The sequence below is a fragment of the Apostichopus japonicus genome, chromosome 12 (assembly GCF_037975245.1).
Source record: "Apostichopus japonicus isolate 1M-3 chromosome 12, ASM3797524v1, whole genome shotgun sequence".
Classification (NCBI taxonomy): Eukaryota; Metazoa; Echinodermata; class Holothuroidea; order Aspidochirotida; family Stichopodidae; genus Apostichopus; species Apostichopus japonicus.
The window spans coordinates 24,909,345-24,925,290 of NC_092572.1; the positions used below are offsets into that span (position 1 = coordinate 24,909,345).

The following is a 15,946-nucleotide window of genomic DNA, read 5'->3' on the forward strand; positions in this document are numbered from 1 at the left end:
TTCGCAGTGACTCTTAGCAGGTGAACAAGTTTACTAGTATGTCGGTGGTGTCAAAACTACTACCTCAACGTCACTAGTGCAATGACAAATCCTTCCTTATATCTTAAAGTATGTCGATATATTCCAGTATCACCAGAATTTGCCTCATATTACTGGGGTCAATATCTATGACCTTTCACTACTTATCTTAAATGATACGGAAAATTGTGAGGTCGCTGATATCTCGCTCTATATAAAAAAAAAAAGTTTAATAGTGCGAAGCGATGTAACAGAAAAGCGCAGGATAACGAATTTCGTCTATACGCCAAAGTATGAATGGAGTCTACAGGTGAACGATTCTCAGAGTGACCTTCGGTCGATATTTCTAGAGGGAGTCAAACTTCAGCTGATCTCTTATGTATTCATCATACTACTTTAGTCTGAATATTCGGACTTAAAGCTTAGTTTTTTGTAGTTCCGTGCAGACGTTACACCATCCACAATCCAAACAGACTTTGATACTACGAAACGAAAGTAAACAATCTTATCTGATCTACTAATTGGTTGACCTTGCATAGCATATGTTCAACCAGGTACGTAATGCGATCGTGATCAACAATACTCACTGCCATTTAAATATATCAAGTACAGAACCAAACTGAATGATGATACTGATAACGGAGAATTGGAAATATGACAGTTAGGGATTCTATGTCATCCAGAATTGATAGCGTAAGGATCTACGATATTGGGTTGCTTATCAATCGCCGCGTGCCTACGTTGAGTGTTATAACAACGGTACAAAGTAGCAGTAACATATTCAATCGTATATTATGGTAAAATAAAATAACAATCTGTCCTGTATAGTTTAACATCGTAGAGAGTAAATTTTGTTGTTTTGCAGATTATTGCTTATGCCGTTAAAATTGTATCACACATGCCGTGATAAAATTATTCATGGTTATGAATTTACCGCTATGCACACTAGACAGTGCTGACATTTTCATTCACTTGATGACATGATTAAGAAATGAAGAAAACGTAAACAATAAACAGTAAATTAATAATATAAAGCAACAAACAGTCAGGAAGCTATTTAGTCTTCTTTTGTGTCCGTTCTTCTGTAAATTAAATTAACGCCCACCTTGTGCTGCCCGATGGCATGCGTGAAGGAATGATTAAGTAAGGTATATGTTTTTTTTCACTGTTGTCAAAAATGGTTGCGAGTATTTCTATCCATGCATAAAGGGATATTGAAAATATTATCTTAAACAAAAGACAAAATAAATCCAAGTTAAACCGGCTATAGTTTAGCGGGCAGTTTCTTTCATCAACAAAATAATGTTTTTCGATTTTTATGATTAATACTTTACATTTTGATCCAAAATTATGTGAACCAATACTGAAGGTCACTCTTACTGGCTTTGAAGATTAGCATTCATCATGTACATTTCTGTTGGGATGATGCCATGTACATATAAAGTGTACACGAACGTGTACAGTTGTATTGTTGTAGCAAATGTGTTCCTTTTATTGCACACGATGTCAAGTATTTCTCTTAACTGTGGGAAAAGTGAAAGTCATTGGCTACTTCTTCAACTTGTATGAATGCTTCTTTGTTTAATTACGGGGTAAACCATCACGGTTATATTATTAATAAAGAATTGTTCGCCTCAAGTGAGATAAACTGATGCATAAAATCACCAAACTATGAAGTAATGGGCATAGTATCATTGTAACGAAAGTGTAACCAAGCAAAGCATTAATAAAGGCTGCTTAATTATTAACTCCGTAAAATCAAATAACTGTCATTCTTAATATTGCTTTGTAAAATGCAATCACTTTCGTTTTAAGCTAAGAAAAAAAAACTGGAATTCATTATAGCAGATTGAAGTAGGACAATCGTTGTAGTTAAAGGATGGCGAAATCCATCGATAATCAATATTGAACAAATAACATACTACTATCTGTGTCTTTGCGAATACTGGAAGGTTTAGTTCTGGAATGTTTGAAATGTATATTTTATATTTGCGAAAGCCACTTTTGACGAAGAGTTAAAAGTTGTATTAAGGATTACAATTTTTTGGGTATAAAGATTTCACAATGGACGTGAGGATAAGCACATTTAATGTAATTGCAATGTTCAATGCCTTCTTCTTCTTCAGCTGTTTGCATTTAGTGTATACCACCGAATTGAATCAGACAGTTCTCGTGAATTCATCAGTGCTTTTGAACTGTGATGGTCTGTTATCTGAATCAAGAAAGTGGAAATTTAACATGTCCTACGTTTTATTTTACAACAACGCGCCTATGAGTACTCGCTTTAAAGATACGGCCACACTCACAAAAAATTATTCCTTGTCGATAAAGCCAGTAGAGATTTCTCACGAAGGATTTTACGAATGCATTTATGGCACACATGTGACTAAACATTACCTACGCGTTGAAGGTTTGTACATTATAAGATATTTTACATTGATGTCAAGTGAATGCTTGGTGCCAAGTGAATGCTCATTCTATTGGCCATGGCCATGGCCATAAATACCTATAAGTCTTAGACATAATCTAAATATGCCTACGAATGCAACATTTGATGTCTATTTGTGTTCTAGGAGGGAACCCTAAACCTCCCTACATAGGTAACGGCTTTGATAACCCCAAGGCAGCTGCCCCTATGTTATAAATTCATTCATCTGCCCCTGGCCCTCCCATAAAGATTCAATTAAACGAATATAAACTTAAGTTTAGAAACTATTATAACATGTTAGCACAATCTTGCGTTAAGATCTACTTTTACCTATATACCTTTATATAAAGGTAGATATATATATATATATATATATATATATATATATATATATGTATATATATATATATATATATGTATATATATATATTTATACACATATATATATATATATATATATATTTATATATATATATATACATATATATATATATATATATATATATATATATATATATATATATATATATATATATATATATATATATATATATATATATATATATGGGGGCGGGAGTGGCGAGAGAGATATATACATAAATTATATATTAATATTGCGTTAGAATGCACCGTTTGGAGTGTGAAATGAAAAAAATATATATATATATAATAATTTGCTTCCGGTCCGTCTACAAACGTACATTCACCTGCCTTAATCTGTCGGGTTATATTGAATTTACTCCTATCTCTTTAAAGCCTGTGTACTGCACTGTTTATTGGTTATGCACCAATGCTCTTGTTGAGTGTATAAAGGCGCGAACTAAGTATACATGTAAGTAAGCTTAAGGGAGGTCGTAGGAATAATATAATTTAATAACTTGTTGGAAGATAGTTCCCCGCAACAAACTATTACATATAGTACATGAGTTTATGCTTTAAGAAACCTGTTTACATACACACGGAAACAAAAACGCTTTGAAAAACGTGACGTTCTGAGTACGCCTATATTGTAAGAATAGTGCACGCTGCCTTAGTATGACAGACCAGTACATGTTTTTTGTTGTTAAATGTCTCTTTCATCATAAAATCAAATGCATAACCAAACATGATGGTTTTTTCTTGTTATTTATATGTAAAGCAAGTTTGACTAAATGAGAGAGCAACATAGATGCAGGTTAGAGTTAAACCGCCAGTATAGAGCTCAAGATGATAGCTTTACGTCGAAAACTCGTTAACAAAAATGTGTAGGCACAACGATTACATTTCAGTATGCCACCTCGTTGATAATGTTTTAAACGTTGCTCATTTTTATTACTGAATTTAAGGTTCATATTGATTAGTTTATGATATAAGTACTTTTAGTAAGGTACGTACTAATGATATTCATATTCAAATTTGAAAGATTAATTGTCACTTTACGTCTGCTACTTTGTTACTCTCAGTTCCTCCGAATGTTAATGTAACTACTGACATAGAACAGAGCAATGCCAACATGGGAACTGTCGTAGCCGCTGACCTTATTGTCGCCCAATCTGAGAACGTCACTGCTACTTGTTTTGCAATTGGTGCTCGACCTTTCACCGTGCTCCGCTGGTTAATAAATGGGGAATTTGTAGAAGACACTGATGTTAGTTTCGAAATCACCACAAATCATTTGAACAAAGCAACTTTCGATTCTATTGCTCATCTGTCCATTCGACCAACAACTTTTGCTGGGAACATTACCTGCGCTGTTCACGGTGGAACAATTTGGCTTATTAACAACATTACTCTCTCATATTATGTGTACGGTGAGTAAGAGTTAATATTTTTTCATGGACAATGTATATTAGTATCATGAACTTGAAGTGACTAGAACTTTGTTTTTATGAATCAAAATGTCGCAACTTTATTTTTTGCAGAAACAAAGACATAAGATTTGTTTTAACAGTACCGTAAGAGAGTTTTCATATTTTCTCGTTAATGAAAGAAGAAAACAGTCAAAGTTGCAATGATGACCATATTATCTTGGCAAAGTGTAAACATGATTCAACTTTAGCACCTTCTCATCTCCACACAGCACCACCAATCTACTCGCTCTTGGTAAATGGTAATGTGGTATACATAAACTCCACGGAAGCGTTGATAATTTCGTCAGGTTCCACCGTAACTGCAACGTGTCTCGCACAAGACTCGCGTCCTTCTAGTAACATTTCCTTGTTAGTGGACGAGGATGTTGTTCATAGCAACAGCGATCTGTGGGAGAGATATTCGAATACTTCGTGGAATACTTCCACAGAGTTTTATTACACTATAAAAACCGTGAGATATTTTGCACGACCACCTGGCGGCTCCATCTCCTGCATTGGTAGCTGGCCACTCTCTGCAAATGACACTGAGCTGCGAAAGCTCTATACCGTTTTCCATGCCTACGAAACCGGTAAGTTGCCAAAGTAACACAAGTTGGTCATCTCAATTTACCACTATTAAAGTTGTATATATTGTTTACAAATGTCTCAAACAATATCTAACATATCGGATGATACGATATTCGATATAGAACACTAATTATTCAATAATTTATTCGACTTGTGTCTTTTGACTAGAGAAACAACGAAATGTACTTGAAGCTCACAACAATTTCATCTGTGCTTTTCACTACATCATGTCTATTCTCGTTCACGGATTATGTATATTGTGCAATAAGAACAATCTTAAATGCTGCTTGTCGGTCTAAGCATTTGTAGAATAACTACCATTTTATTGAGTCATATTTTACGATATTTTGAACGTTATTTACAACACTATTTTAATCAATCAACGGCAACATTTGATTCTCCCTGTGTAAGTACAACGTTTCCCGTTATCATGATGACACCAAACGGGACACCAATTTCTATGCCTTTCTCTAGTTACAGAACGCTCATCAGACGAGCATACGAATAGACAAACATCACAAGCAAAACTGGTAACGATTATCCTACCAGTAGCGATTATCGGAGCCGTTTTCGTTTCTGTATTTATCATTCTAATGGTAAAACATCGTGGCATTGGTAATAAATTTATTTCAATATTACATTATTGTATGATTCATTTTAATATTACAAATGAAGGCAATTTATCTTTAGCTAATTATTCTATTAAACGTGCTCGAGACACTGCACGATATAATTGCTTATTCATCAGCTGAGGTTTGCTGAACAGCGGATCATCTCATGCTTTGGTAATTTATAATTAACTGAAAACGAAGACAATGTACCAAACTATTTTGTGTGTGTAAAAGTAAGTTGGCCTGACGTTTCGATCCTATTTTGAAATTAGAAACTATAAAGAGAAGATACTTGGGTAACGTGAAAAATTTTAATTTCTTTTCAGGACTTTTAGTTGTTGATAACTCAAGGTAAGTGGCAATTTGACTTGAAATACCTTCTGATAACATGTGAAAACATGATTTTCGTACTCGAGCATCATGTAATTTAATCCATTTATAACAAGTATACTAATACTACCTGAATGTGCGCAGATGCTTTTAAACGTCTAAAAAAAATAGCTGTTTGGATATAGAAACAGCGTAAACCAATAAAATAGGTAAGAATAGAAGTCAATATTATAACAGCCTATAAAACTGCAAAAAAAAGGAGAATAAAACACAACAGCAGAAGAGTACAACGAAACTAAAAGAGCTAACCTTCCATTAAAAAAACAGTAAAATACCGTTAACGTGAACAATGATAATCGAGTTCATGAAACTTTCTAGCATCAGAGATCAATTCATAAAGCTTATTCTTTTGAAGGAGTTGAACTCTTTACGTTTGTTAATACCATGTGGGCATAATAATGAAAGTTTTAGTCAATATATTTTCTCAATTGTATGTAGAGAACATCTTTTACAATTATGATAAATTTGATTTTAGATAAACCATGCGTTTTGGAATTGAAATTTCATTCTAGCTCACACCTTACTATTTATGGCTATACTTGGTTTTGGATGCTGCGTATATACTTTATTTTCATTTAAAATAAATGGAAATGTCTTCATTTTTATGATGATTAATTCTTCTAATGCCTCTTTTCAGTTCGCAAAGGCAATCCGAAGGTTGCTATTCTGCTCCTGGCGGTAATCGTGATTCTTCTCAGAAAAGTTAGTATTAATATCGTTAGTTACGTTTCATACCGGTTGTGTTGAAGGATAAAGTACAAAGCTTCGAAATGTTATTGAGCAACTATGATAGACAATATTTTAACGATTATTGCTTTACTTCCATTGACCTCCAAACATCATCAAATGTCATGAATTTCTCTTTTACCTAACTTCTAAATTTAGTGGAACTGCTGCAACATGATATTGAGTAAGTTGATTTCCTTGTTTGCTGAGTCGAACATTATCATAAATTTTCTTATTTACAAAGAACCATGTTTAGATGACACTGGACAACTAGACATTCCAGTTCCTTGCAATGCACTTCATGCACTTTGTTACTCATTTGCCATATGTTTGAATATTAACTGCGTTTTATGTAACTGTTTTGTTATTAAATAATTTATAAAACAGATTCCACCGTTCATTTTAATTTCATTTCCAAAAGGTATCAGATACAGAACTGATTTAAATAGTTTTATTAATATAAGTGAATGTATACATATGCTAATTATCATAAAGAAACGATCCATTTCTTGTCTTTTTCCATTCCCCAGCCCAAGTATTAGAAGTAATTTGAAGTCGAAATTTGGGTTCAAAATGACAGCAATAAAAAAAATTTCTCTTTATAGAAAAACTCAACAGGGATCGTCTTGTATAACAGAAATATCTGACGAACACCCGAAGGAGTTTTCGCAAAGTGGGTGCAATTTACATACCTTTAATTTCTAAATATGTATAAGAAATATGAAACAAGGGATATTGCTTAAAATAACCCCATCAACTAACATCAAGCTTCCACCTATATGTTTCAACGTAAGCGGAACGCAACTATTCTTGAAGGATAAATAGAAAAAAAAAGTATATTTTATGTAAAATTCATATGTGATTCTCCTGAAATGGAAATATTTATTCAACTAAACCTACATAACAAGAACAGCTGCGCCAAATCCACTACCCCTTCCGAGGTTGTACCAATCTGAGTTTACAAGTTAACTAAGATTTCATACACCTTGTCTCCCACTCCTCCCTATCAACTTTCTACTCTAGCTTTAGATAAGGAACATACTTCAACTGTGATATCTATAGGTACTGTAGTATTCTAACAAACATCCTGATAAACTGTGCAGTAAAGAAGAGTAGCAAATTATTGAGGTATTGTGAGGGAGTGATTGGGGCAGAAGGATTGCTAAAGTCGGATTAGGAAAAACCGTAATGAAGTGATGATGGACATGAAGTAAGGGGAAGAAAAGAAAGAGCTGGAAAAGAAAAAAAATAGTGGGAAAGAAAAAAAGAAGGGACGTCGTAACTCCCTTGTTCGTCAAGTCTGGTCTCAAATTCACTTGCCCTTCCAAATTTCATTCACACTAATTATTTTTTAGAACAATTTGATATTAAATGCTTATTTTACGTCCTTGCATAAATTACCTTTACATTCCGACATTGTCTTTTGTATTTCTTTTTTCTTTGTAGGAGGAAGTCAAACTCGAATGAGTAAACGAAAGTAAGAATAGGCTTTCATAAGAAAAACTTCAACAATTAAAGAAAATCAATGGCATTAACGCATACCAAAGAATAGTTGTCATTGTGGTTCATATTTCCTACCCTGTATGTATTGGTTTCTTAACAGAATTATCATACAGCAAACTCCAGGAATACATGCAGATGTCCTGACGTTTATATACCTTCCAAAATCAAGCTGAAGTAATCATTGCCGTGCTTGATTTATATTAACATTTACTGACTGTAAATGAGCTTAGAACGTTAATAGATATTTAAAGGTTTTTATATTCTTACCTTGCAGTGTTGAGCTTCCGGAGATACCAGTTGAAAAAAGGGATCCCCAGCATCTTAAATATACAGCAGAGACCAATGAACCAGGTAAATATTTTTTTTCGCCGTAGATCCTGTGCCGGTGACGTTTCCTTTGTTACACATATATCTTGGAGGGTATAGAAACTTGTTTTACAATATGTTTACCCCAGTACTTACAACCATCTTGCCTCTAATTCTAGTACTAAAACGCTAAGTAAATTGACATGTAAAGCTAATTCAAGTAGATCAACAATCATTACTATATTTCAAATATCAAGAGAGAGGTGACATTTGAATATCATTTGACATTTGTATATTTGACATCTTGTTAACGTTACTTGTTCAGAGGACTATGAATTGTATATCCTTTGCAAATTATGCAATGTGATATTATTAAACGTGATTGCAAGTAATAAAGAGTGTATTTTTTCTCTTGAAACACAGTCTATTATTCTTCGATTCGAGAAGGAGTCCCTGAGACAAAAATATACCTCGAAGAAGACATGTGCAAGATAGTGACACTGAAAAGTGGTTTGTTATACAACAGATGGATGGGGACCATACCATCTTCTATGAAAGCAAAGTGCGTTATCATTACTACAGCTTCAGGTAACGATCATAAATATTATACATATACTTGAAACTGTAATGCGCTGGAATGTCCAGAACAGTGTAAAATCGTCGAGCCTTTGCCGGGGGTTCAAACCCAGGCATCCGGCTTTATATGCGAACACCCTAACCAGTAGTCTATCGACACTGTAAATTATAGATCTACGTGACTGTATTCTGATTCAAAATAAGACAAAAAAAGTGAGATAAGACTCATAGTTGACAAAGTGGGAATACTGATAGTTTGTAATATGTATTACAATTTTCGGATGACTTTCTTCAGCAATAGCTCTAGTTGATGTGAAAAGTATGTACAAGTGAAATGTATATAGATGTTTAAGGAGTGACAACATCACAGATTGTCTGAAAGCATCAAGCAATAAGAAGATACAGGAGATAAACAATACATTGAGAAGAGTTCTAAGAGGGGGTTGGTATAACGCCAGTAGGGGAGGTGGATTAAAAGTTTCAGCCAGAGATTTATCTTCTTTCAGTGGTGCAAATTCCTTGTTAACGGTGTTCAAGAATGTTCTGACTATAGCGGGTGGTAATATGTGACAAACATAAATAATATGTGGCGAACAGTAGAAAGCGAATATCAGATCTTCGTGTCACAGACCAATTGGTCTGTGACACTACTTTACCACAGTGATTCTACTTATATGTGAATGCGTATTAAAATCTATTATGGCGTATTACGCAAGTGATATAATTGCACAGATTGTACACCCGTGGTGCTTTTGAATCTGACAATGTACACAGAATCACCATTTTTAAGTATATATAAATATATATATTCTCCCACGCTGGCTCTTATACCCTTCATTTAGATGCGGCACTTTTTGCAAAGCAGATACGGTGGGAGTCATACATAAAACGTGTCCTCGAGTTACCAGTTTCCGACAGCATACCAAACGTTGAAGGTATTTGCATTGCCTCGGGTAAGCAAAGTGTTTTCTGTTAACATCTAAAGGAGAATAAATCAACTTTGTCCATTGTCAGTTGTTGTTTCAAATTTGTTATAAGACTTCCCCAGTTTCTGTTTTCTGCCTACAAAAAAATATATATCAACAAGCACACGAATGTTAAAACTTCGAAACTAACATTGATAACAAAGAAGCACGAATTGTTTTTAAGTTGATGAACGTCTACTACAACACTTAAAACCATGACAAAATGTAAGAAGAGCCAGAGCAGAGATTTTGTTTTGTCATGTTCTTGTTTTCCATATAGATTTAGAAATACAGTCATATATCACTGACTGGACAAATTGAAACATTGTAAAAGAGTTACTTTCTTGGTTCTTCTCTTACAAATAAAGCAAAACTTTCATGATCCATTTAACCTTAAAGGAAATGTGATTCGATTTGCCATAACTTTACGATGAACAATTGCTCATTTTTGGTTCTACCGTCCAGAGCAACTGTACCTCTTACATGAACACTACATTTGCGGAACGCTGGAGGCTACCGTCAAAAGACAGGTTGACGATCGCACCTCTACCTACGAGGGAAGAATTCCACTCTTGGAGGTTAAGGGTTATATTTCGAATATATTATCAGGAATTCAGTTAATTCATTCCTACGGGGTAAGTTGCAAATATTATCCTTTTACAAATTACCCATACACCTTATATTCTCTAATTACAGCATTGATCTATTAATTACTTTACCGGCTGCTTGAATTTGTTCATCTTGCAGTTTTTGCATCCTGGTTTATCAACAAAGAAGATCCTTTTGACTAAGACCGGCGTTTGCAAACTTTATGACTTTTGCCTTGCCGAAGATGCAACAGGAATAATCTTGTCTAAAAAGTCAAAGGTATTGATTAGTACACACAGTAAGCAACATGTAGCAACAATTAAGTGAATGAAGTGTAACTGATTTTACCAGGGGCATTCTACAATTTTTTTTTTGCTGCACTAAATGGCTTCATTTTTCATATTTGTTAGCTTCACAGTCATACTATACAAATGTTAACAAGAATCATCACCTGGTCACTTTTGACACTTTTCAATTACTTTTAACCAGTTACTTGACAAAACACACTCCACATTTTCAAAACTTGTTTGAAATAATTCTGACGTTTTCTACAAAACAGAAAACATATCTAGCGGATCATTTTCCTCCGGAAACAACGCTTCGAAATGAGTACACACCAGAGAGTGATGTATGGGCATTGGCAGTGGTAATATTGGAAATCGTAACTGGTGGTAAGTAACATGTTAACTATATTTTCATATTCAAGGAAGGTAACAGGGTATCGTGAAGGTACAACTTTAATAACTTGTGGTTTTTTTTTTTTATTTGGCAGTCATTTCCATTTGTTAACTTAGCTTTGGATATTGTTTGTTCCCCAACTGCTGTAACTATTTAAATCAGCCAATAGGAGGTCCAATATATGAACGCCACTGTAATTAATATTATATGTAACCACACATAAAACATATGACAATTTCTACAAGTTGGAATTATAGTAACGGGAGTAACGTCGATGTCTTTCTAACGATGTAAATTGTCACAGGAAAGAAGGGAACATGTATGAATATTCAGTTACACGAGCTATTAACTTAATAGCATATTGATTTCTGCTTATTGTTCAAAGAGACAGAACTTGATTGTAATATCATGGAAGACGACCATGACGATGCTGTTTTGCAGTCCTTTCTACAAAAGGTGTGGCCAGCAGAATATGATTCTCTGAGGTACGTCACTGGCATGCCCAGAAACAAGTTTTGATAATTCTTTTCACGATTCTTCAATAGGAATCCATCGCAATGATATATTCTCATTTTATTTCGATTCATAGAGCCGATGTTATATGCGATTGTTGGAGACAAAAACCATCTATGCGTCCAACTGTTTGTGATTTACGGTCTTCCTTAACAGAGGTAACGGAAATTATATAATCCTTTGACCATAAATGTAGTCACACGATATAGTGTATTAATAGCATTACCTTTTCATGAGCACTTCAACCTTTCGAGGTTTTTCTCTCATAGTATTAGTGACCGCATTAATCATATTTATTCTCTTGTGATGTTTGTTAAGCACACTTTCTTCTAGCGTCCATCATATTAACTTGTAAATAAATACACCAAACAACTGTTAAGATTTTGAAACGTATTAAAACGTATATATATATATATATATATATATATATATATATATATATATATATATATATATATATATATATCAGGGGCGGATCGAGGATTTTGAGAAAGGGGGGGGGCCGACATCCCGATGGTAGCACTTTAGTGATCGGCGTCCTGGGGAGGGGTCTGGAGGGAGGGGTTTTCCCTGGAAATTTTTGGTTAATTGTGAGTGCTTAGATGCAAAATGGTGAAACATTTCGTTAAAAACTAGAAAAACCAGAACGCCAGACACGCTTCTTTTTGCACATATTTTTTTCTCGATAGACACATATTTAACAAGCTCAGCAGTGCATGTACAATGGATACACTATTATTGTGTCGATTCGTTTTATCTTTTGCGCGAAAGTTATGACACCAGATTCACCCCAAGAAAAAACATAAAACAAGATATATTCAATGAGATAATTATAATATACTTATTAATGAAAGAGGGTGTAGGCGGTTTTACACTATATAACGCAACGTAGTCCCTGAAGTAGAACGTAGAACCTGAAGTATTTTTAAGGGAGGGCCCGATAATAAGCGGAAACGGATCACCGACCGAAAACAATATCGGAATTTGTGGACTATTTCTTGCTTCCTATTGTATTAAAACAAAGCACCTATGTGAAAGACACAAATCACATTCTTAAAATTGTGGAAGCCATGTATACCAATACTCCCCAAGGGGAGGCATTAGATATATGTCAAGAAGTCTATGAAAAGGCGGAAAAAAACCAATATGGAATAAATAAAATATCTTCCATATCCATGCGCAAACTAATTGAACTTATTTTTAACAAGAAACTGTTTCGAGTTCAATAACCAATTCTATCTACAAAAGATCGGTTGCGCCATGGGCAGCCAAGCCTCTCCGGAAATCTGTGATATCGTCATGCATAGACTGGAAAACCAGATTTTACCGACAGATAATAAAATCTTAAAATGGCTCCGCTATAGAGATGAAATTCTATTGCTTTACGACGGTTCACCTCAGGAACTTGAACAACTAGTAAACAGGTTAAATGAAATTCACTGCTTCTTAAAGTTTACGGTAGAAATATTACACACCGAGGTAACATACCTAGATTTGAAAATCTTCAAAGGTCCAAGGTTTGAAACCAATGGGTTATTAGACACCAAAGTCTACACCAAACCCACGGAAACCTTCCAATACCTCGACAGAAACTCTGCACACCCACTTGCCACTTTTAAAGGCTTCATTAAAGGGGAAGTCTTACGATACACACGTCCCTGTAACAATGAGACTAACTTCTTACAGAAAAAGAATGCGTTCACAGAGAAACTGTTACTCCGTAACTATAAGAAAGAGGAAATTGCCTCAGCCACGAAAGGCATAAAATTTGAAAACCGTGGGCAATACCTCACTACCAAACCTAAACAAAAGGAACCACCAATGGTGTTCAAGCTTACCTATACACCCCATATCAAAACCACGCATTTGAAAAATGTACTTTTGAAACATTGGCACTTAATCTCGCAACACGCGGACAGGGTCGTAGCCAAGTTTTTTTGTTGGGGGGGGGGTGGAGGATTTGATTTGCCGACGGATCTGGAAGTGGTGACTGAATGGGGGAGGGGTCTAAGGGGAGGGGGTGTCCCCCTCCCCTTTGGAAAATTTTTAGTCTTGAAACGTCCTTAGATGCAATCTGGTGCAAACTTTAAGTCAAATTTGGCACCGTAGAATTTCCATTTCGATATTATTTTTATGGCAGTCAGCAGAAGAAGAATTAATTGGGACCAATTATCGAACTGTGTTTTTTCTTTCACCGATCGTTGAAATAGTGAAACTTCGTGATGAAAATGTTCAGAAAACTTTCCGGTAATGAGAAATAACAACATTCATTGATATACAAGCGAGAAACGTTAAAAATTGTGTACAATTCGTGAGCCGTGTCCTTAAGTTTTCCACGGAGAACGAATGACATCTGCGATGACGTCATTCTGAACAGAGGATAATAACAACACGTTGTCACACGATAGAACGAATCATGGGCTGCGGCCTATACGGAAGCCTTTAATTCCATTTCTTTCACTGAGTTGCCGGCGATTCTGGCACTCATCTAGCTGAGCCTGGCTACAGTAGCTATACTGACGGCCGTGACATTATCAGTTATTTGCCGAGAGGATTTTAACTTGCAGGCGTCGGGTGATTGGATTGGTGAATGAGTTTATCAGATGAAGAACTGGAAAATCGAAATAACCGATAAAGAAGCTCCCGTTCTCCTTTTCTCTATTCAGCTTTCCTTCTTTCTTCCCCTTCCGCTCTCTTCACCTTTTCTCCTTTTGCCGACAGACCCAAAATTTGCCGACAGCGACCAAATTATTGGGGGTGTGACACCTCACCCCCCCCCCCCCCCCCCCCGCTCGCTTCGCCCCTCCACGCGGAATTATCCAAACTGTTTCAAAAAGAACCGATTCTAGCCTACAAAAGGGCCCAAAATCTCAAAGATTTACTTGTTAACTCAAGGTTTCATACTAACGAAGAATCAGCTGACTCCCAAGGTTCACACGAAGCTCTTTTAGATGCTCTTATAGCTGCACTATGAGTTCATAAAAACTCGTGCACAGAAAATAGATGCATTTTGAACGAGACGCCCAGGCCGAATATAAAATATTCAAAGGCTACTACTGATGAAGCTCCTCCTATAAAGTTTGAGAGCAGAAACCGGTCTAGTTGGTCATAAGAACCTACGCTAGTCTTTCCTACTATTAACAGTACACTCAATTCACCTAATAGGTGCAATTATGTTTCACCACGAGGAGCATGCTATAATTTCATGTTCCTCGGGCCCTCCCTTAAAAATACTTCAGGTTCTTGGCGACTACGTTGCGTTAGATAGTGTAAAACCGCCTACACCCCCTTTCATTCAGATAATTATGATATACTTGCTAACTGTGCATTGATTTTCCCTGACAGTAATAGTCAGCACTATAGTACTGAGCCGTATCTAATTAATAAGTGATGTCGCGTAGGCCTGATAATTGCCTTAGTTTCAAATTTGGAATAAAAACGATCGCGTTTTAGGGAAGAGCAGATGGATATATATTAGGCTTTTCTTTCATCAAGTTATGCCTATTAGGAATTTGAAGTACTCTCACATAAAAAAAAAACCCAACTGATTTCCAAAAAGAGGGGGGGGGGCCGGGGCCGGGTCGGCCCCCCTGGATCCGCCCCTATATATATATATATATATATATATATAGATATATATATATATATATATATAGATATATATATATATATATATATATATATATATATATATATATATATATATATATATATATATATATATATATATATATATATATATATATATAGGATAATAAGAAATTTTACAATTTGGGTAAACAACTAGAAAATTTTGCAAAGTATGTTTATGCAATGACATGAGTGCATGGAATTGAGTGTTGGTTGAAGTATCCGATATGCGACTAAGACTAAGACTCATTTTTTTTGGCAGATATGGAAGGAAACGTTGTCAAGTGAAAGTCCTGGGAGTGAAATATCTTTTGCTGATATATACGTCCCAATGGGAGGAAATGTGCAAAAAGTGGCAGAATGCAGCTTGCACGAAAACTACTAAACAGTGTGCTTTTTATAATGCGTCCATGCAAGGTTTCATAGGAGTATGAAATCTCCTAATGTAAATATGATACTAGATCTTAATAGAAACCATTGATCACATGACTTATATATATATATATATGTATATATATATATATATGTATATATATATATATGTATATATATATATATATGTATATATATATATATATATGTATATATATATATATG

The 15,946-nt window shown here is 35.0% G+C and overlaps 1 protein-coding gene across 4 annotated transcripts in view; it reads left to right on the forward strand.

Annotated features, from left to right (window-relative positions):
- LOC139977604 (uncharacterized) overlaps window positions 1–15,839 on the forward strand; it is a 40,237-nt gene extending 24,398 nt beyond the window's left edge. Inside the window, exons 2-19 of one of the 4 annotated variants that reach the window (XM_071987017.1) lie at window positions 2,145–2,428; window positions 3,889–4,236; window positions 4,506–4,865; window positions 5,338–5,478; window positions 5,801–5,825; window positions 6,502–6,566; window positions 6,750–6,774; window positions 7,196–7,263; window positions 8,037–8,067; window positions 8,368–8,444; window positions 8,823–8,987; window positions 9,818–9,928; window positions 10,406–10,575; window positions 10,688–10,807; window positions 11,088–11,199; window positions 11,592–11,691; window positions 11,796–11,877; window positions 15,612–15,839. In XM_071987017.1, coding sequence (XP_071843118.1) covers window positions 2,257–2,428; window positions 3,889–4,236; window positions 4,506–4,865; window positions 5,338–5,478; window positions 5,801–5,825; window positions 6,502–6,566; window positions 6,750–6,774; window positions 7,196–7,263; window positions 8,037–8,067; window positions 8,368–8,444; window positions 8,823–8,987; window positions 9,818–9,928; window positions 10,406–10,575; window positions 10,688–10,807; window positions 11,088–11,199; window positions 11,592–11,691; window positions 11,796–11,877; window positions 15,612–15,734 — 2,295 coding nt within the window. In that variant the 5' untranslated portion in view covers window positions 2,145–2,256 and the 3' untranslated portion in view covers window positions 15,735–15,839. Of the gene's footprint in view, window positions 1–57; window positions 2,429–3,888; window positions 4,237–4,505; window positions 4,866–5,337; window positions 5,479–5,800; window positions 5,826–6,501; window positions 6,567–6,749; window positions 6,775–7,195; window positions 7,264–8,036; window positions 8,068–8,367; window positions 8,445–8,822; window positions 8,988–9,817; window positions 9,929–10,405; window positions 10,576–10,687; window positions 10,808–11,087; window positions 11,200–11,591; window positions 11,692–11,795; window positions 11,878–15,611 lie in introns of those variants that run through there. The other 3 variants (XM_071987014.1, XM_071987016.1, XM_071987015.1) reach the window with 3 other exon arrangements.
- The last annotated feature ends 107 nt before the right edge of the window (window positions 15,840–15,946 follow it).